Source organism: Scyliorhinus torazame, chromosome 29, assembly GCF_047496885.1.
Source record: "Scyliorhinus torazame isolate Kashiwa2021f chromosome 29, sScyTor2.1, whole genome shotgun sequence".
In the NCBI taxonomy this organism is placed as follows: domain Eukaryota; kingdom Metazoa; phylum Chordata; class Chondrichthyes; order Carcharhiniformes; family Scyliorhinidae; genus Scyliorhinus; species Scyliorhinus torazame.
In genome coordinates, this window is record NC_092735.1 from 37,353,412 (window position 1) to 37,374,435 (window position 21,024).

A 21,024-nucleotide genomic window follows, 5' to 3' on the forward strand; every position below is an offset into this window, starting at 1 on the left:
CATGTAGCCTTCACTTCTGCCAATCTGCCGGCCACTGATGAACGCCTTGCCCACATTCGCCGTGAGACTGCGGCTGACCCCCTTCTGCAACGTGTGATGCGCCACATGACGGACGGGTGGCTCAAGGGACAATACCCACAGTTTTACAACATTCGGGACGACTTGGCAGTCGTGGATGGTGTCCTCCTGAAGCTGGACCGCATTGTGATCCCACACAGAATGCTCCGGCTTGTTTTAGAACAGCTGCACGAGGGCCATCTCGGCGTTGAGAAGTGCCGACGGAGGGCCCGAGAGGCTGCATACTGGCCTGGAATAAATTAGGACATTGCCAACACTGTGCTCAATTGCCCCACCTGTCAGCGGTTCCAGCCGACACAACCACGTGAGACCCTTCAGCCCCATGAGTTGGCCACGTCCCCCTGGTCGAAGGTGGGCGTGGACCTCTTCCATGCGCTCGGCAGGGACTACATCATCATCATCGATTACTTTTCCAGCTATCCTGAGGTCATACGCCTGCACGACACCACGTCATCGGCTGTTATCCGGGCCTGTAAAGAGACCTTTGCTCGCCACGGCATTCCGCTCACCGTGATGTCAGACAATGGCCCCTGCTTCGCGAGTCAGGAATGGTCTTCCTTCACTAGTGCATACAACTTTGCACACGTGACGTCCAGTCCCCTGCACCCTCAGTCAAATGGCAAAGCAGAGAAGGGCGTCCACATTGTAAAAAGGCTCCTCTGCAAGGCTGCTGATGCAGGATCGGACTTCTGCCTCGCCTTGCTGGCCTATCGCTCGCCCCACTGTCCACGGGCCTATCGCCGGCCCAACTGCTTATGGGTCGCACCCTCAGGACCATTGTGCCGTCCATTCACGTCCCAGACCTCGACCATGCTCCAGTACTTCGGCGGATGCAACAAGAGCGTGAGCAACACAAGGCGGCTCATGATGCTCGGGCGACTGATCTTCCTGCCCTGGTGCCTGGAGATCATGTCCGCATACACCTTCCGGAGGGTGGCTGGTCGGCAACCGCTGAGGTTCTTAAACAGGTGGCTCCCCGCTCGTTTCTGGTTCGTTTGCCTGATGGCTCCATTCGCCGCCGCAATCGGTGTGCTCTTCGTCTGGTTCCACGCTCGCTACGAAATTCTGCACCGGTGCCACGCCCTCCTGTTGTCCCGGACATGGACTTTGTTGAGCTTCCGGATACCCTGCCTCCTCCTCACTCGACCGTGGCCCGGCCCATTCCTCAGCCGGTGGATCCTGAACCACCCTCGAGGCGGTCAACCCGAATTCATCGCCTACCCCAAAGACTTGATTTATAAACCTTGCACTATTGGACTCACTGACTTGTTCTGCCGGACTGTTTAAGAGTTTTTCATCGTTTGTTAATAGCATTTGTTTCGTTCTTGGTGTAACATAGTTTTCCTCTGCACCTGGCACCTTCCCGTGTATATCGCATAGCCACATGTACATATTGATGTAAATAATGCACACACATGATCAGACACACACTACACTTTATTTATTCTCATGTCGGCACATATTCTTTGCGAAAAGGGGGGGATGTCATGATATACATCAGCATATCATGGTGCAATCACACACACACTGACACACTGCTGGACATACAGTAGGACCAAACAGCATACACAACATCGCAGCCAATCACCAGTGAGAGCACACGCACTATAAAGACAGGGGACACCAGAGTTCCCGCTCATTCTAGCAGCAGCCAGCTCAGAGCACAGAGCTCACAGCCTGCAACACAGACATTCACCATGTGCTGAGTGCCTCACCTAAATAGTGATAGGACAGGGTCCATAGATAAGCTGCTAATGCACGTACCCAAGCTTACAGTATGTTATTACAGTTGAGTTGTTAATAAAATCGAGGTACACCACCTCCAGCCGTGTTGACCTGTTTGTAGACCAGAACACCCAACACGACAGTCCTGTCCACCTGAAGTATCTCCCCAACTAATCTACCCTCTCAGCTCATTCCACCTTTTCTCTATGGGCCTGTATCGAGATTAATTCTCCTCTGACCACTGCCTTCAAAGCTTCCCAGACCATTGCTGCAGAAACCTCCCCCTATCATTTAATTCCAGGTAGTTCTGGATGGACTTGTTAACCCGCCCACAGATCGCTTCATCTGCTAACGACCCCACATCCAGTCTCCACAGCGGGCGTTGCCCTCTCTCCACACTAACCCGTAGATCCACCAAGTGCGGGGCATGATCCGACACTGCAATTGCCGAGTACTCAGTATCCGCCACCCTCGGTAGTAGAGCCCTGCTCAGAACAAAAAATGTTGATGCGAGAGTAAACCTTGTGGACATGGGAGAAGAAAGAAAATTCCTTCGCCCTTCGCCGTCCAAACTTCCATGGGTCTACTCCCCCCATCTGCTCCATAAACCCCTTCAATTCCTTTGCCGCGACTGGCACCCTCCATGTCCTGGACTTTGGCCGGTCCAATTCTGGATCAATGACTGTGTTGAAATCTCCCCCCCATGATCAAATTATGTGACTCTAAGTCTGGGATCTTACCTAGCACCCTCTTCATAAATTCTACATGATCCCAGTTTGCAGCATATACGTTCGTGAGTACCACTCACATCCCCTCCAGCTTCCCACTCACCATTATGTACCTGCCCCCCCATGTCTGACACAATTCCAGCTCACCTCTCACGCCTCCTCGGGCCCGCCCTCGGGCATCCACCGTCCCCAACCTCCTATTAGTCCCCGAATAACAGTTCCTCCCCCGTCAGCAAAGCAGCTCCCCCACCTCCCCCGCCCCACCCCCCCAGCAACAGCACCAGAAACCCATATCAAGCTTATCACCTGCTCGCCCCCCACTGTACTTCTGTGAGTCAGCTGACCTAGCTGACCTGATAGTTCCCGCCCATGGTGCCAAACATACTATCTCCCCATTGTTCTCCCTCCTCTCACCCGCTTGGACACACATTTTCAAAACATCACATTTCCCAGTAAACAAACAGTAGAATAAATGCTCTCCACCCAGCTCCCCATGAAACAAAGTTAACTTTAGAAACAGAAACAGCCCCTTATTATACACAACATGTCCTCAAACGTGACCCACAGACGGGCCGGATACTGCATCCCGAACTTCACCCCCTTCTTAAAGAGGGCTGATTTTGCCCGATTAAATCCAGCTCGCCTCTTGCCCAAATCCTGGCCCAGGTTTTCACATATGCGCAACCCACCGTTCTCCCACCTGCTGCTCCGTTCTTTCTTGGCCCATCGCAGAATATGCTCCTTGTCCAGGAACCGGTGCATTCATACCACCATCGCCCTTGGCAGCCCGTTCGCTCGGCGCTTCTTCGCAAGGGCTCTATGCGCTTTATCCACTTCCAGGGGCCGAGGGAACGCCTCAGCCCCCATCAACTTTTCCAACATACTTGCCACATACGCCAGAAAAATGTGAGGTGATTCATTTTGGAAGGAATAACAGGAAGACAGAGTACTGGGCTAATGGTAAGGTTCTTGGTAGTGTGGATAAGCAGAGAGATCTCGGTGTCCATGTACATAGATCCCTGAAAGTTGCCACCCAGATTGAGAGGGTTGTTAAGAAGGCGTACGGTGTGTTAGCTTTTATTGGTAGAGGGATTGAGTTTCGGAGCCATGAGGTCATGTTGCAGCTGTACAAAACTCTGGTGCGGCCGCATTTGGAGTATTGCGTGCAATTCTGGTCGCCGCATTATAGGAAGGATGTGGAAGCATTGGAAAGGGTGCAGAGGAGATTTACCAGAATGTTGCCTGGTGAGGAGGGAAGATCTTATGAGGAAAGGCTGAGGGACTTGAGGCTGTTTTCGTTAGAGAGAAGAAGGTTAAGAGGTGACTTAATTGAGGCATACAAGATGATCAGAGGATTGGATAGGGTGGACAGTGAGAGCCTTTTTCCTCGGATGGTGATGTCTAGCACGAGGGGACATAGCTTTAAATTGAGGGGAGATAGATATAAGACAGATGTCAGAGGTAGGTTCTTTACTCAGAGAGTAGTAAGGGCGTGGAATGCCCTGCCTGCAACAGTAGTGGACTCGCCAACACTAAGGGCATTCAAATGGTCATTGGATAGACATATGGACGATAAGGGAATAGTGTAGGTGGGCTTTAGAGTGGTTTCACAGGTCGGCGCAACACCGAGGGCCGAAGGGCCTGCACTGCGCTGTAATGTTCTATGTTGTAAGCCCTCGCGTCCGATCCCTCACTGCCCTCAGGGAGGCCGACGATTCTCAAGTTCTGTTTCCTGGACCTGTTCTCCAAGTCCTCCAGCTTCTCCTGTATTCTTTTCTGGCGGTCATTCATCATCTCCACCTTGGCCATCAGGACGGTTATACATTCCTCGTGCTCGGACACTATTTCTCCACCTCCCGAATCGCACGCCCATGGGTTTCTTGACCTTGCACCACCTGATCAATTGATGCCTTAAATCGGGTCCAGAGTGTCTTTCTTAAGCTTGGCGAAAGATTCTTCAAAAACTTCACCAGCTGTTCCGTCGACCACTGTGCCATCTCCCCGCGGGCCCTGCTTCTCCGCCACGTATTCCCGCATTGCCGGCTCTACCCTCGTCTTTCTTGTTGAACTTTGTCTTCTTACACTGCCACTTCTAGTCCAATTCTCCATACGCTAGTGGGCGATTTCTCCTCATCATCTCACTCTCCACCGATTTATCCAGTAAAGTTCGGAAAGAAACGGGAGAAAAGGTCCAAAAGCTCCCTCACAAGCGGGACATTTCAAATGTGCGGCCTACTCCTCCAAGGCCGCCACTAAAAGTCCCCTGTGTGTATTATCATTGAACAGAAACGCCACTTACCAATCACAAAAATACTGCGACTACAAGAGCAGGTCAGAGGCCGAGAATTCTGCAGCAAGTAACTCACCTGAAAGCACGTCCACCTTCTACAAGGCACAAGTCAGGAGTGTAATAGAATACTCTCCACTTGCCTGGATGAGTGCAGCTCCAACAACACTCAAGAATCTCGACACCATCCAGGATAACGTAGCCCCGTTCGATTGGCACCTCATTCACCACCTTCAACATCTACTCCCTCCACCACCGACGCACAGTGACAGCCGTGTGTACCATCTACAAGATGCACTGTTCCTCAGGCAGCACCTTCTAAACCCACAACCTCTCCTACCTAGACGCTCAAGGGCGGCAGATACCTGGGAACCCCACCACCTGGAGGTTCCCCTCCAAGTCACTCACCACCCTGACTCAGAAATATATTGGCCATTTCTTCATTGTCATTGGGTCAAAATCCTGGAACTCCCTCCCTAACAGCACTGTGGGTGTACCTACACTACATGGATGGCAGAGGCTCAAGAAGGCAATCACCACCACCTTCTCAAGGGGTATTCAGGTTTGGGCAATAAAGCGAAGACCACATCCCATGAGTGGATTGTTTTATAAGTGCAAGGACAGGACGCACTTTGATGAATGTTTTGGATCTATTTTTGCAGCGAGGGCTCTTCAAATTGCCACTTATACCAAGGATTGTTTGGGATGAGAAAAATCACCAACAAATTTCTGTCCATTCACATTTACACTATGAATAAAGGAGGCGAGATGTTACTGTGCTGCTGAATGGAGGGTGACACAGCCATGAATCAAGATTAAGTGAGGGAAATGGAGAGGGGTGTAAATTCAACAATAGAAGAAAGATGAAAAACACATTAGGCCTATCAACATTCAATCTCCACGTCCAACACTGTGACTCCAGGCCAACAGGGAAATAGAGGGAAAAGAACTGGGAGCGAAGAGCATCCAATTTCAGGACATGCTCTATCTCCCAGGCGAACTCGGAGATTCTCTGACACATCAGGAGGAACTATTCTGCACACACAGACACACACACTGATCCACCAGACATTTCCCAAATTCCGGTTTCTATGGTGATATTCAGATAACAAATTCACATCTTTCTGTAAACAAACCCTTTGCTTGTTTCATGTGTCAACAATGTGCATTTGTGTAACTTCAGAAACCGCCCAGCCCACTTTGCATCAAGAAATTGTTTTTAAAACAGTGTTCTGCCCATCTCCATGCGCAGTCCTTTGCACTGCTGCATAACAGGGACGAAATTCTCCGGAAACGGCGCGATCTCCGCCGACTGGCGCCCAAAACGGCGCAAATCAGACGGGCATCGCGCCGCCCCAAAGGTGCGGAATGCACCGCATCTTTGTGGGCCGAGCCCCAACATTGAGGGGCTAGGCCGTTGCCGGAGGAATTTCCGCCCCCCCAGCTGGCGGAAAAGGCCTTTGGTGCCCCGCCAGCTGGCGCGGAAATGACATCTCCGGGTGGCGTATGCGCGGGAGCGCCAGCGGGCGCTGACAGTTTCCCGCGCATGCGCAGTGGGGAGAGTCTCTTCCGCCTCCGCCATGGTCTCCACCATGGCGGAGGCGGAAGGGAAAGAGTGCCCCCACGGCACAGGCCCGCCCACGGATCTGTGGGCCCCGATCGCGGGCCAGGCCGCCGTGGGGGCACCCCCCCGGGTCAGATCGCCCCGCGCCCCCCCCAGGACCCCGGAGCCCGCCCACGCCGCCTTGTCCCGCCGGTAAGGTAGGTGGTTTAATCCACGCCGGTGGGACAGGCATTCCAGCAGCGGGACTTTGGCCCATCCGGGCCGGAGAATCGCCGGGGGTGCCCGCCAACCGGCGCGGCGCGATTCCCACCCCCACCGAATCTCCGGTGCCGGAGATTTCGGCAACCGGCGGGGGCGGGATTCACGCCAGCCCCCGGCGATTCTCCGACCCGGCGGGGGGAGGGAGAATCTCGCCCCAGAATCCTGACACGAAACACAAATCTATACTGCCACATCCACATCTCCCGAGGGTCAGTACTGAGGGAGTGCAGCACTGTCAGAGGGTCAGTACTGAGGGAGTGCTGCACTGTCAGATGGTTAGTACTGAGGGAGTGCCGCACTGTCAGAGAGTCAGTACTGGGGTGTGCTGCACTGTCAGAGGGTCAGTACTGAGGGAGTGCCGCACTGTCAGAGGGTCAGTCCTGAGGGAGTGCCGCACTGTCTGAGGGTCAGTACTGAGGGAGTGCCGCACTGTCAGAGAGTCAGTACTGAGGGATAGCTGCACTGTCAGAGGGTCAGTACTGAGGGAGAGCTGCACTGTCAGAGGGTTAGTACTGAGGGAGTGCCGCACTGTCAGGGTCAGTACTGAGGGAGTGCCGCACTGTCAGAGGGTCAGTACTGAGGGAGTGCTGCACTGTCAGAGGGTCAGTACTGAGGGAGTGTTGCACTGTCAGATGGTCAGTACTGAGGGAGTGCAGCACTGTCAGAGGGTCAGTACTGAGGGAGTGCTGCACTGTCAGATGGTTAGTACTGAGGGAGTGCCGCACTGTCAGAGAGTCAGTACTGGGGTGTGCTGCACTGTCAGAGGGTCAGTACTGAGGGAGTGCCGCACTGTCAGAGGGTCAGTCCTGAGGGAGTGCCGCACTGTCTGAGGGTCAGTACTGAGGGAGTGCCGCACTGTCAGAGAGTCAGTACTGAGGGATAGCTGCACTGTCAGAGGGTCAGTACTGAGGGAGAGCTGCACTGTCAGAGGGTTAGTACTGAGGGAGTGCCGCACTGTCAGGGTCAGTACTGAGGGAGTGCCGCACTGTCAGAGGGTCAGTACTGAGGGAGTGCTGCACTGTCAGAGGGTCAGTACTGAGGGAGTGTTGCACTGTCAGATGGTCAGTACTGAGGGAGTGCTGCACTGTCAGAGGGTCAGTACTGAGGGATAGCTGCACTGTCAGAGGGTCCGTACTGAGGGAGAGCTGCACTGTCAGAGGGTCAGTACTGAGGGAGTGCCGCACTGTCAGGGTCAGTACTGAGGGAGTGCCGCACTGTCAGAGGGTCAGTACTGAGGGAGTGCCGCACTGTCAGAGGGTCAGTACTGAGGGAGTGCTGCACTGTCAGAGGGTCAGTGCTGAGGGAGTGCCGCACTGTCAGAGGGTCAGTACTGAGGGAGTGCTGCACTGTCAAAGGGTCAGTGCTGAGGGAGTGCTGCACTGTCAGAGGGTCAGTACTGAGGGAGCGCCGCACTGTCAGAGGGTCAGTACTGAGGGAGCGCCGCACTGTCAGAGGGTCAGTACTGAGGGAGCGCCGCACTGTCAGAGGGTCAGTACTGAGGGAGTGCTGCACTGTCAGAGGGTCAGTACTGAGGGAGTGCCGCACCGTCAGATGGTCAGGACTGAGGGAGCGCCGCACTGTCAGAGGGTCAGTACTGAGGGAGCACCGCACTGTCAGAGGGTCAGTACTGAGGGAGCGCCGCACTGTCAGAGGGTCAGTACTGAGGGAGCGCTGCACTGTCAGAGGGTCAGTACTGAGCGAGTGCCGCACTTTCAGAAGGTCAGTACTGAGGGAGTGCCGCACTGTCAGAGGGTCAGTACTGAGAGAGTGCCGCACTGTCAGAGGGTCAGTACTGAGGGAGTGCCGCACTGTCAGAGGGACAGTGCTGAGGGAGTGCCGCACTGTCAGAGGGTCAGTGCTGAGGGAGTGCCGTACAGTCAGGGGGACAGTGCTGAGGGAGTGCCGCACTGTCAGAGGGTCAGTGCTGAGGGAGCGCCGCACTGTCAGAGGGTCAGTACTGAGGGAGCGCCGCACTGTCAGAGGGTCAGTACTGAGGGAGTGCTGCACTGTCAGAGGGTCAGTACTGCGGGAGTGCTGCACTGTCAGAGGGTCAGTACTGAGGGAGTGCTGCACTGTCAGAGGGTCAGTACTGAGGGAGTGCCGCACTGTCAGAGGGTCAGTACTGAGGGAGCACCTCACTGTCAGAGGGTCAGTACTGAGGGAGTGCTGCACTGTCAGTGGGTCAGTACTGAGGGAGTGCCGCATTGTCAGAGAGTCAGTCCTGAGGGAGTGCTGCACTGTCAGAGGGTCAGTACTGAGGGAGCGCCGCACTGTCAGAGGGTCAGTACTGAGAGAGTGTTGCACTGTCAGAGGGTCAGTACTGAGGGAGTGCCGCACTGTCAGAGGGTCAGTACTGAGGGAGCGCCGCACTGTCAGAGGGTCAGTACTGAGGGAGTGCTGCACTGTCAGTGGGTCAGTATTGAGGGAGTGCTGCACTGTCAGAGGGTCAGTACTGAGGGAGTGCTGCACTGTCAGAGGGTCAGTACTGAGGGAGTGCCGCACTGTCAGAGGGTCAGTACTGAGGGAGCGCCGCACTGTCAGAGGGTCAGTACTGAGGGAGCGCCGCACTGTCAGAGGGTCAGTACTGAGGGAGCGCCGCACTGTCAGAGGTTCGGTACTGAGGGAGCGCCGCACTGTCAGAGGGTCAGTACTGAGGGAGCGCCGCACTGTCAGAGGGTCAGTACTGAGGGAGCGCTGCACTGTCAGAGGGTCAGTACTGAGGGAGCGCCGCACTGTCAGAGGTTCGGTACTGAGGGAGCGCCGCACTGACAGAGGGTCAGTACTGAGGGAGTGCCGCACTGTCAGAGGGCCAGTACTGAGGGAGTGCTGCACTGTCAGAGGGTCAGTACTGAGGGAGTGCCGCACTGTCAGAGGGTCAGTACTGAGGGAGCGCCGCACTGTCAGAGGGTCAGTACTGAGGGAGCGCCGCACTGTCAGAGGGTCAGTACTGAGGGAGCGCTGCACTGTCAGAGGGTCAGTACTGAGTGAGCGCCGCACTGTCAGAGGGTCAGTACTGAGGGAGCGCCGCACTGTCAGAGGGTCAGTACTGAGGGAGCGCCGCACTGTCAGAGGGTCAGTACTGAGGGAGTGCTGCACTGTCAGAGGGTCAGTACTGAGGGAGCACCTCACTGTCAGAGGGTCAGTACTGAGGGAGTGCTGCACTGTCAGTGGGTCAGTATTGAGGGAGTGTCGCATTGTCAGAGAGTCAGTCCTGAGGGAGTGCTGCACTGTCACAGGGTCAGTACTGCGGGAGTGCTGCACTGTCACAGGGTCAGTACTGAGGGAGTGCTGCTCTGTCAGAGGGTCAGTACTGAGGGAGTGCCGCACTGTCAGAGGGTCAGTACTGAGGGAGTGCCGCACTGTCAGAGGGTCAGTACGTGAGGGAGCACCTCACTGTCAGAGGGTCAGTACTGAGGGAGTGCTGCACTGTCAGTGTGTCAGTACTGAGGAAGTGCCGCATTGTCAGAGAGTCAGTCCTGAGGGAGTGCTGCACTGTCAGAGGGTCAGTACTGAGGGAGCGCCGCACTGTCAGAGGGTCAGTACTGAGAGAGTGTTGCACTGTCAGAGGGTCAGTACTGAGGGAGTGCCGCACTGTCAGAGGGTCAGCAGTGTGGTAGTGCCGCACTGTCAGAGGGTCAGTACTGAGGGAGCGCCGCACTGTCAGAGGGTCAGTACTGAGGGAGTGCTGCACTGTCAGTGGGTCAGTATTGAGGGAGTGCTTCACTGTCAGAGGGTCAGTACTGAGGGAGTGCTGCACTGTCAGAGGGTCAGTACTGAGGGTGTGCCGCACTGTCAGAGGGTCAGTACTGAGGGAGCACCTCACTGTCAGAGGGTCCGTACTGAGGGAGTGCTGCACTGTCAGTGGGTCAGTACTGAGGGAGTGCCGCATTGTCAGAGAGTCAGTCCTGAGGGAGTGCTGCACTGTCAGAGGGTCAGTACTGAGGGAGCGCCGCACTGTCAGAGGGTCAGTACTGAGAGAATGTTGCACTGTCAGAGGGTCAGTACTGAGGGAGTGCCGCACTGTCAGAGGGTCAGTACTGAGGGAGCGCCGCACTGTCAGAGGGTCAGTACTGAGGGAGTGCTGCACTGTCAGAGGGTCAGTACTGAGGGAGTGCTGCACTGTCAGAGGGTCAGTACTGAGGGAGTGCCGCACTGTCAGAGGGTCAGTACTGAGGGAGCGCCGCACTGTCAGAGGGTCAGTACTGAGGGAGCGCTGCACTGTCAGAGGTTCGGTACTGAGGGAGCGCCGCACTGTCAGAGGGTCAGTACTGAGGGAGTGCCGCACTGTCAGAGGGCCAGTACTGAGGGAGTGCTGCACTGTCAGAGGGTCAGTACTGAGGGAGTGCCGCACTGTCAGAGGGTCAGTACTGAGGGAGCGCCGCACTGTCAGAGGGTCAGTACTGAGGGAGCGCCGCACTGTCAGAGGGTCAGTACTGAGGGAGCGCTGCACTGTCAGAGGGTCAGTACTGAGGGAGCGCCGCACTGTCAGAGGTTCGGTACTGAGGGAGCGCCGCACTGACAGAGGGTCAGTACTGAGGGAGTGCCGCACTGTCAGAGGGCCAGTACTGAGGGAGTGCTGCACTGTCAGAGGGTCAGTACTGAGGGAGTGCCGCACTGTCAGAGGGTCAGTACTGAGGGAGCGCCGCACTGTCAGAGGGTCAGTACTGAGGGAGCGCCGCACTGTCAGAGGGTCAGTACTGAGGGAGCGCTGCACTGTCAGAGGGTCAGTACTGAGGGAGCGCTGCACTGTCAGAGGGTCAGTACTGAGGGAGCGCCGCACTGTCAGAGGGTCAGTACTGAGGGAGCGCCGCACTGTCAGAGGGTCAGTACTGAGGGAGCGCCGCACTGTCAGAGGGTCAGTACTGAGGGAGTGCTGCACTGTCAGAGGGTCAGTACTGAGGGAGCACCTCACTGTCAGAGGGTCAGTACTGAGGGAGTGCTGCACTGTCAGTGGGTCAGTATTGAGGGAGTGTCGCATTGTCAGAGAGTCAGTCCTGAGGGAGTGCTGCAGTGTCAGAGGGTCAGTACTGCGGGAGTGCTGCACTGTCACAGGGTCAGTACTGAGGGAGTGCTGATCTGTCAGAGGGTCAGTACTGAGGGAGTGCCGCACTGTCAGAGGGTCAGTACTGAGGGAGTGCCGCACTGTCAGAGGGTCAGTACGTGAGGGAGCACCTCACTGTCAGAGGGTCAGTACTGAGGGAGTGCTGCACTGTCAGTGTGTCAGTACTGAGGAAGTGCCGCATTGTCAGAGAGTCAGTCCTGAGGGAGTGCTGCACTGTCAGAGGGTCAGTACTGAGGGAGCGCCGCACTGTCAGAGGGTCAGTACTGAGAGAGTGTTGCACTGTCAGAGGGTCAGTACTGAGGGAGTGCCGCACTGTCAGAGGGTCAGCAGTGTGGTAGTGCCGCACTGTCAGAGGGTCAGTACTGAGGGAGCGCCGCACTGTCAGAGGGTCAGTACTGAGGGAGTGCTGCACTGTCAGTGGGTCAGTATTGAGGGAGTGCTGCACTGTCAGAGGGTCAGTACTGAGGGAGTGCTGCACTGTCAGAGGGTCAGTACTGAGCGAGTGCTGCACTGTCAGAGGGTCAGTACTGAGGGAGTGCCGCACTGTCAGAGGGTCAGTACTGAGGGAGCGCCGCACTGTCAGAGGGTCGGTACTGTGGGAGTGCTGCACTGTCAGAGGGTCAGTACTGAGGGAGCGCCGCACTGTCAGAGGGTCAGTACTGAGGGAGTGCCGCACTGTCAGAGGGCCAGTACTGAGGGAGTGCTGCACTGTCAGAAGGTCAGCACTGAGGGAATGCCGCACTGTCAGAGGGTCAGTACTGAGGGAGTGCTGCACTGTCAGAGGGTCAGTACTGAGGGAGCGCCGCACTGTCAGAGGGTCAGTACTGAGGGAGTGCCGCACTGTCAGAGGGTCAGTACTGAGGGAGTGCTGCACTGTCAGAGGGTCAGTACTGAGGGAGTGCTGCACTGTCAGAGGGTCAGTACTGAGGGAGTGCCGCATTGTCAGCGGGTCAGTACTGAGGGAGGGAGTGCTGCACTGTCAGAGGGTCAGTACTGAGGGAGCACCTCACTGTCAGAGGGTCAGTACTGAGGGAGTGCTGCACTGTCAGTGGGTCAGTATTGAGGGAGTGTCGCATTGTCAGAGAGTCAGTCCTTAGGGAGTGCTGCACTGTCAGAGGGTCAGTACTGCGGGAGTGCTGCACTGTCACAGGGTCAGTACTGAGGGAGTGCTGCTCTGTCAGAGGGTCAGTACTGAGGGAGTGCCGCACTGTCAGAGGGTCAGTACTGAGGGAGTGCCGCACTGTCAGAGGGTCAGTACGTGAGGGAGCACCTCACTGTCAGAGGGTCAGTACTGAGGGAGTGCTGCACTGTCAGTGTGTCAGTACTGAGGAAGTGCCGCATTGTCAGAGAGTCAGTCCTGAGGGAGTGCTGCACTGTCAGAGGGTCAGTACTGAGGGAGCGCCGCACTGTCAGAGGGTCAGTACTGAGAGAGTGTTGCACTGTCAGAGGGTCAGTACTGAGGGAGTGCCGCACTGTCAGAGGGTCAGCAGTGTGGTAGTGCCGCACTGTCAGAGGGTCAGTACTGAGGGAGCGCCGCACTGTCAGAGGGTCAGTACTGAGGGAGTGCTGCACTGTCAGTGGGTCAGTATTGAGGGAGTGCTGCACTGTCAGAGGGTCAGTACTGAGGGAGCGCCGCACTGTCAGAGGGTCGGTACTGTGGGAGTGCTGCACTGTCAGAGGGTCAGTACTGAGGGAGCGCCGCACTGTCAGAGGGTCAGTACTGAGGGAGTGCCGCACTGTCAGAGGGCCAGTACTGAGGGAGTGCTGCACTGTCAGAGGGTCAGTACTGAGGGAATGCCGCACTGTCAGAGGGTCAGTACTGAGGGAGCGCCGCACTGTCAGAGGGTCAGTACTGAGGGAGCGCCGCACTGTCAGAGGGTCAGTACTGAGGGAGCGCTGCACTGTCAGAGGGTCAGTACTGAGGGAGCGCCGCACTGTCAGAGGGTCAGTACTGGGGGAGCGCCGCACTGTCAGAGGGTCAGTACTGAGGGAGTGCCGCACTGTCAGAGGGTCAGTACTGAGGGAGTGCTGCACTGTCAGAGGGCCAGTACTGAGGGAGTGCTGCACTGTCAGAGGGTCAGTACTGAGGGAATGCCGCACTGTCAGAGGGTCAGTACTGAGGGAGTGCTGCACTGTCAGAGGGTCAGTACTGAGGGAGCGCCGCACTGTCAGAGGGTCAGTACTGAGGGAGTGCCGCACTGTCAGAGGGTCAGTACTGAGGGAGTGCTGCACTGTCAGAGGGTCAGTACTGAGGGAGTGCTGCACTGTCAGAGGGTCAGTACTGAGGGAGTGCCGCATTGTCAGCGGGTCAGTACTGAGGGAGGGAGTGCTGAACTGTCAGAGGGTCAGTACTGAGGGAGCACCTCACTGTCAGAGGGTCAGTACTGAGGGAGTGCTGCACTGTCAGTGGGTCAGTATTGAGGGAGTGTCGCATTGTCAGAGAGTCAGTCCTTAGGGAGTGCTGCACTGTCAGAGGGTCAGTACTGCGGGAGTGCTGCACTGTCACAGGGTCAGTACTGAGGGAGTGCTGCTCTGTCAGAGGGTCAGTACTGAGGGAGTGCCGCACTGTCAGAGGGTCAGTACTGAGGGAGTGCCGCACTGTCAGAGGGTCAGTACGTGAGGGAGCACCTCACTGTCAGAGGGTCAGTACTGAGGGAGTGCTGCACTGTCAGTGTGTCAGTACTGAGGAAGTGCCGCATTGTCAGAGAGTCAGTCCTGAGGGAGTGCTGCACTGTCAGAGGGTCAGTACTGAGGGAGCGCCGCACTGTCAGAGGGTCAGTACTGAGAGAGTGTTGCACTGTCAGAGGGTCAGTACTGAGGGAGTGCCGCACTGTCAGAGGGTCAGCAGTGTGGTAGTGCCGCACTGTCAGAGGGTCAGTACTGAGGGAGCGCCGCACTGTCAGAGGGTCAGTACTGAGGGAGTGCTGCACTGTCAGTGGGTCAGTATTGAGGGAGTGCTGCACTGTCAGAGGGTCAGTACTGAGGGAGCGCCGCACTGTCAGAGGGTCGGTACTGTGGGAGTGCTGCACTGTCAGAGGGTCAGTACTGAGGGAGCGCCGCACTGTCAGAGGGTCAGTACTGAGGGAGTGCCGCACTGTCAGAGGGCCAGTACTGAGGGAGTGCTGCACTGTCAGAGGGTCAGTACTGAGGGAATGCCGCACTGTCAGAGGGTCAGTACTGAGGGAGCGCCGCACTGTCAGAGGGTCAGTACTGAGGGAGCGCCGCACTGTCAGAGGGTCAGTACTGAGGGAGCGCTGCACTGTCAGAGGGTCAGTACTGAGGGAGCGCCGCACTGTCAGAGGGTCAGTACTGAGGGAGCGCCGCACTGTCAGAGGGTCAGTACTGAGGGAGTGCCGCACTGTCAGAGGGTCAGTACTGAGGGAGTGCTGCACTGTCAGAGGGTCAGTACTGAGGGAGTGCTGCACTGTCAGAGGGTCAGTACTGAGGGAGTGCCGCATTGTCAGCGGGTCAGTACTGAGGGAGGGAGTGCTGCACTGTCAGAGGGTCAGTACTGAGGGAGTGCCGCACTGTCAGAGGGTCAGTACTGAGGGAGTGCCACACTGTCAGAGCGTCAGTGCTGTGGGAGTGCCGCACTGTTGGAAGGTCCCATGGTGTTTCAACTGGGCCCTCCTGGGGGGGATGTGAACGGTCCCACAGAAGGGAGAAGAAGTACAGTACGAAGTCTTACAACACCAGGTTAAAATCCAACAGGTTTGTTTCGAATCACTAGCTTTCGGAGCGCTGCTCCTTCCTCAGGTGAATGAAGAGGTCTGTTCCAGAAACACATATATAGACAAATTCAAAGATGCCAAACAATGCTTGGATCGACATGGATACCACTATTACACGTGAGAACACCACCCACCAGGTACGCGGTACATACTCGTGCGACTCGGCCAACGTTATCTACCTCATACGCTGCAGGAAAGGATGTCCCGAAGCATGATACATTGGCGAGACCATGCAGACGCTGCGACAACGAATGAATGGACATCGCGCGACAATCACCAGGCAGGAATGTTCCCTTCCCGTCGGGGAACACTTCAGCAGTCAAGGGCATTCAGCCTCTGATCTCCGGGTAAGCGTTCTCCAAGGCGGCCTTCAAGACCCGCGACAACGCAGAATCGCCGAGCAGAAACTTATGAGTGCGGCCTCAACCGGGACCTGGGATTCATGTCGCATTACATTCATCCCCCACCATCTGGCCTGCGAAATCCTACCAACTGTCCTGTCTTGACACAATTCACACCTCTTTAACCTGGGGTCACCCCATCTCTGGATCTGTAAAGATTTAATCACCTGCTAATGCTCGCATTCCAAGCATTGTTTGGCATCTTTGAATTTGTCTATATATATGTTTCTGGAACGTACCTCTTCATTCACCTGAGGAAGGAGCAGCGCTCTGAAAGCTAGTGACATCGAAACAAACCTGTTGGACTTTAACCTGGTGTTGTAAGACTTTGTACTGTGCTCACCCCAGTCCAACGCCGGCAGCTCCACATCAAGGGAGAAGAAGAGCAGGGGAGTTCTCACTCGTCTCCTGGGGCTCATGTTTAACATCATTAAAACAGATGATCTGGGTCATTAACACATTTCTAATTGTGGGAAGTGCTGTGCACAAATTGGCTGTTGCGTTCTACATTACAACAGTGACTACACTTCAGAAGTTGATGTAAAGGGTTATAGAAATGGGAGGCGGTTGGGTGATGATGCTCACTCACCTTCTTCGCCTCTTGGATCACCTTCCGCACTATTTCCTTGATGAAAGGGTCGTTGTTTTTCGGTGGGTGCATGTGGACAGTTGCCCTGGTGATCCCCCGATAGGTGACATGCCCTGTCCAGCCCAGATCCAGGTCAGGCACTGGGGTGTCACTCTGCTCTGGCCAGTAGGTTGAAGACTGGCCACTTGCTGCCTGCTTGTCTCTGGTCATGTCCTTCCCCTCCACTTCATACCTGTGCCAGTTTTGGGAAATGCTCTCCACCTCTTTGGAGGAAATAAACTCTTTGATGTTTTTGTCCTTGAGCACCTTGTGGAAATCAGCCTGGCCAGACCTCAGGAGCTCGTTTAAGGCGACACGTTGACATTCACTGTAGTAGAATTCTGCATTTTTAGGAGTAATCCTGATATTAATGTGATTATCTTCCAGACACTCCAGCTGGGAGCCCGCCATTCTCCCTCGCTGCTGTGGCTGATCCTCGCCTCTTTCGCGTCCTGACTCACCTGTCTGACGTCAGGCAAAGTCCAACAGGTAAGGCAACATTTTGTCGGGAGCGTCCCCCTTTAAGAGCCGCGATTGACGGGCGCCGCTGCCAATCAGCGAGCGAGGCCGTGCTGAGCAGCCAATGCTAATGGGAGGGAGGTGGGACTTCTTAAAGAGAGGCGGTGGCATCTTTCAGGAAAGGGGAGATCGAAATTCGGTTTGCAGCTGCGGGGAGTTCTTAAAGAATAAGTCAACTTGCTGCTGATGAATCACCTCAGGCAAATCAGCAGTCACAGTATTTGCACAGAATATATTTTTTGTTAATCTGCACACAGGGAGAAAAAAAACCATTTGAATACATTCCTGAGCATCAGGAAGTGTGGACACGCCAGGAGAGATGGTGATAGATGGATCCATAAGACCAGAAGACATAGGAGAGGAAGTAAGGCCATTCGGCCCATCGAGTCCACTCCACCATTCAATCATGGCTGATTTCAACTCCATTTACCCGCTCTCTCTCCATAGCCCTTAATTCCTCGAGAAATCAAGAATTTATCAACTTCTGTCTTAAAGACACTCAACGTCCCGGCCTCCACCGCCCCCTGTGGCAATGAATTCCACAGACCCACTGATATGCAATTAATATACACAAGTCGAAGGTACTTAGTAACTGAGGCTTTAATACTCTAAGAACTGTTCCCCAGCAGCGTCGGTACAGAAAGTGAAAGGCTGCTGGGACGGGGTCGTCTCTTATACTCCGCCATCAGGGCGGAGCTACTTCGCACAGCCAATGGTGGACTCCAAGGTCTCAACGAATGGCGTCGGGCTCTCAGGTACCGCAATACCTGGTACTACCACATTCACCCCCTGTTAAGAAGGAGTCCGGCGGGGGTGTTGGCCAGTGAAAAAAAATTTTGCCCTTCACATGGTCGGACCAGGTATTGAGGAACCGTACAGCCGAGGATTGAATAACAGTGTTCATTTAACGTTAGTGTCCGAGTCAGGATGAAGCAATAAGGTGCTCGGGCGGCCTGGTTGTCCTCTTGGAGCGTCGGAGCTTTGGTGGTGATCCTGGTGTGGGTCCCGGTGGATGCAACTCCAGGAGCATAGTTTCGGTCTCGTCGGCAGTTTCGTCACCCCTGGGCGGCGCTGTTGGGGCAAGCGGTTGACGTGGAGGGAAAACCCCTGTAGGGGGCGCCGATGAGTGGCCGGGCCAAGGCAGGGGTGGCGGGTGTACTGAGCACTCCCACTGTTGCGGGGGCGGTGGGGGTGGGGGTAATGGGTCGGGAGCGCGTGGGGTTCCGGCTGGCGGCAGGTTCCGGAGGGAGACCGTGTCTTGCCTGCCGCCGGGGAACGCCACGTATGCGTACTGGGGGTTAGCGTGCAGCAGGTGGACCCTTTCGACCAACGGGTCCGACTTGTGCACCTGCACATGCCTCCGAAGCAGGATGGGCCCGGGTGTTGCTAGCCAGGTTGGGAGCGACGTGCCGGAGGAGGACTTCCTGGGGAAGACAAGAAGACGTTCGTGAGGTGTCTGATTCGTTGTGGTACAGAGCAGTGAACGGATGGCATGAAGGGCCAACGGGAGGACTTCTTGCCAGTGGGAAACTGGGAGATTCCTAGACCGGAGGCCCAGTAGGACGGTCTTCCAGACCGTTCTGTTCTCCCTCTCTACCTGCCCGTTTCCCCGGGTCGTCCTGCTCGAGGCGATGCCTTTGCTGAGCAGGAATTGACGCAGTTCGTCGCTCATAAAGGAGGACCCCCTATCACTGTGTACGTACACGGGGAAACCGAACAGTGTAAAGATGCTATGGAGGGCCTTGATGATCGTGGATGCCGTCATGTCTGGGCAGGGGATGGCGATTGGGAACCGGGAGTACTCGTCAATCACGTTCAGGAAATACGTGTTGCAGTCGGTGGAGGGGAGGGGGCCTTTAAAATCCACGCTGAGGCGTTCAAAGGGACGGGAAGCCTTTATTAGATGCGCCCTCTCTGGCCGGTAGAAGTGCAGTTTGCACTCCGCATAGATTTGGAAGTCCCTGGTGACCGTCCTGACCGCCTCGATGGAGTAGGGCAGGTTGCGGGTCTTAACGAAGTGGAAGAAACGAGTGACCCCCGGTTGGCAGAGGTCCTCGTGGAGGGCTCGGAGACGGTCCACTTGTGCTGTGGTGCATGTGCCACGGGGAAGGGCATCAGGAGGCTCGTTTAGCTTCTCGGGACGATCCAAGATCTCGTAGTTGTAGGTGGAGAGTTCTATCCTCCACCGCAAGATCTTGTCGTTTTTAATCTTGCCCCGCTGTGCATTATCGAACATGAAGGCAACCGACCGTTGGTCAGTGAGGAGAGTGAACCTCCTGCTGGCCAGGTAATGCCTCCAATGCCTCACAGCCTCTACTATGGCCTGGGCCTCCTTTTCGACCGAGGAGTGGCGAATTTCGGAGGCATGGAGGGTACGGGAGAAGAAAGCCACGGGCCTGCCCGCTTGGTTGAGGGTGGCGGCCAGAGCTACGGCGGACGCATCGCTCTCGACCTGGAAGGGGAGGGACTCGTCGATGGCCCGCATCGTGGCCCTAGTAATGTCTGCTTTGATGCGGCTGAAAGCATGGCGGGCCTCGGTCGACAGGGGGAAGGTCGTTCACTGGATTAGGGGCCGGGCTTTGTCTGCGTAATCGGGAACCCACTGTGCATAATAGCTGAAGAACCTGAGGCAGCGCTTCAGGGCCTTGGGGCAGTGAGGGAGGGGGAACTCCATAAGGGGGCGCATGCGTTCGGGGTCGGGGCCTATAACTTTGTTCCGCACTACGTAGCCGAGGATGGCTAGGCGGTCGGTGCGGAACACGCATTTATCCTTCTTATACGTGAGATTAAGGATATTTGCGGTCTGGAGGAATTTGCGGAGGTTGGTGTCGTGGTCCTGCTGGTCGTGGCCGCAGATGGTGACGTTGTCAAGATACGGGAACGTAGTGCGTAAGCCGTACCGGTCAACCAATCGGTCCATCTCTCGCTGGAAGACCGAGACCCCATTAGTGACACCAAAGGGAACCCTTAAAAATTGGTAGAGCCGCCCATCTGCTTCGAAGGCAGTGTATGCACGTTCACTATTACGGAGGGGTAGCTGGTGGTAGGCGGAATTGAGATCCACCGTGGGGAAGACCTTGTATTGCGCGATCCTGTTGACCATATCGGCTATACGGGGGAGAGAGTACGCGTCCAGCTGCGTAAACCTGTTGATGGTCTGGCTGTAGTCAATGACCATCCTATGTTTCTCCCCGGTCTTTACCACCACTACCTGGGCTCTCCAGGGACTATTGCTCGCTTCGATGACCCCTTCCTTCAGGAGCCTTTGGACCTCGGACCTGATAAAGGTCCGGTCCTGGGCACTGTACCGTCTGCTCCTGGTGGTGACGGGTTTGCAATCCGGGGTGAGGTTTGCAAACAGGGAAGGTGGGTTGACCTTAAGGGTCGCGAGGCCGCAGACAGTAAGGGGGGGGGGGGGGTCTAGGGCCGCCGAATTTAAATGTTAAGCTCTGCAGGTGGCATTGGAAATCCAGCCCCAGGAGGGTAGTCGCGCAGAGGTGCGGCAGGACATACAGTCGGAAATTATCGAATTTCCGACCTTGGACGTTGAGGTTCGCGAGGCAGAACCACTTTATCTCCACCGAGTGTGACCCGGAGGCCAGGGAGAGCCTTTGATTTACGGGGTGGATCGCGAGTGAACAGCGCCTTACCGCGTCAGGGTGGATGAAACTTTCCGTGCTCCCGGAGTCGATCAGGCAGGGCGTCTCGCGGCCGTTTACAGAGATCTTCGCTGTAGCCTTTGCGAGTGTCTGGGGACGACTTTGGTCCAATGTAACCGATGCTAGATGAAGCAGCTGCGAGTTCTGGTCGGGCAGCGAGTAGTCGGCCGTGCTGGGGGCCTGGGGCATCCAAGATGGCGTCAGCCATGGGTCGCACATGGTGTCCGGGGAAACCCAAGATGGCGGCGGGGATGGACAAAATGGTGGCGCCCACCCGTCCAGCGTGGTGTCCGGGGCGTAAGATGGACGCGCCCTTAGGTCGCACGTGGCCGTAGGGAGGGGGAAGGGGGGTGGGCGCTGGCTGGTCGGGGCCGGGGGGAG

General features: G+C 56.1%; 1 protein-coding gene across 1 annotated transcript in view; it reads right to left on the minus strand.

The window, feature by feature from the left end:
• Nucleotides 1-16,914, minus strand: part of LOC140404067 (protein FAM83F-like) — a 51,766-nt gene extending 34,852 nt beyond the window's left edge. Inside the window, exon 1 of the mRNA XM_072492433.1 lies at nt 16,427-16,914. Within this exon, the coding sequence (XP_072348534.1) occupies nt 16,427-16,876 (450 nt within the window). The 5' untranslated portion in view covers nt 16,877-16,914. The remainder of the gene's footprint in view (nt 1-16,426) is intronic.
• Between the last annotated feature and the right edge of the window lie 4,110 nt (nt 16,915-21,024).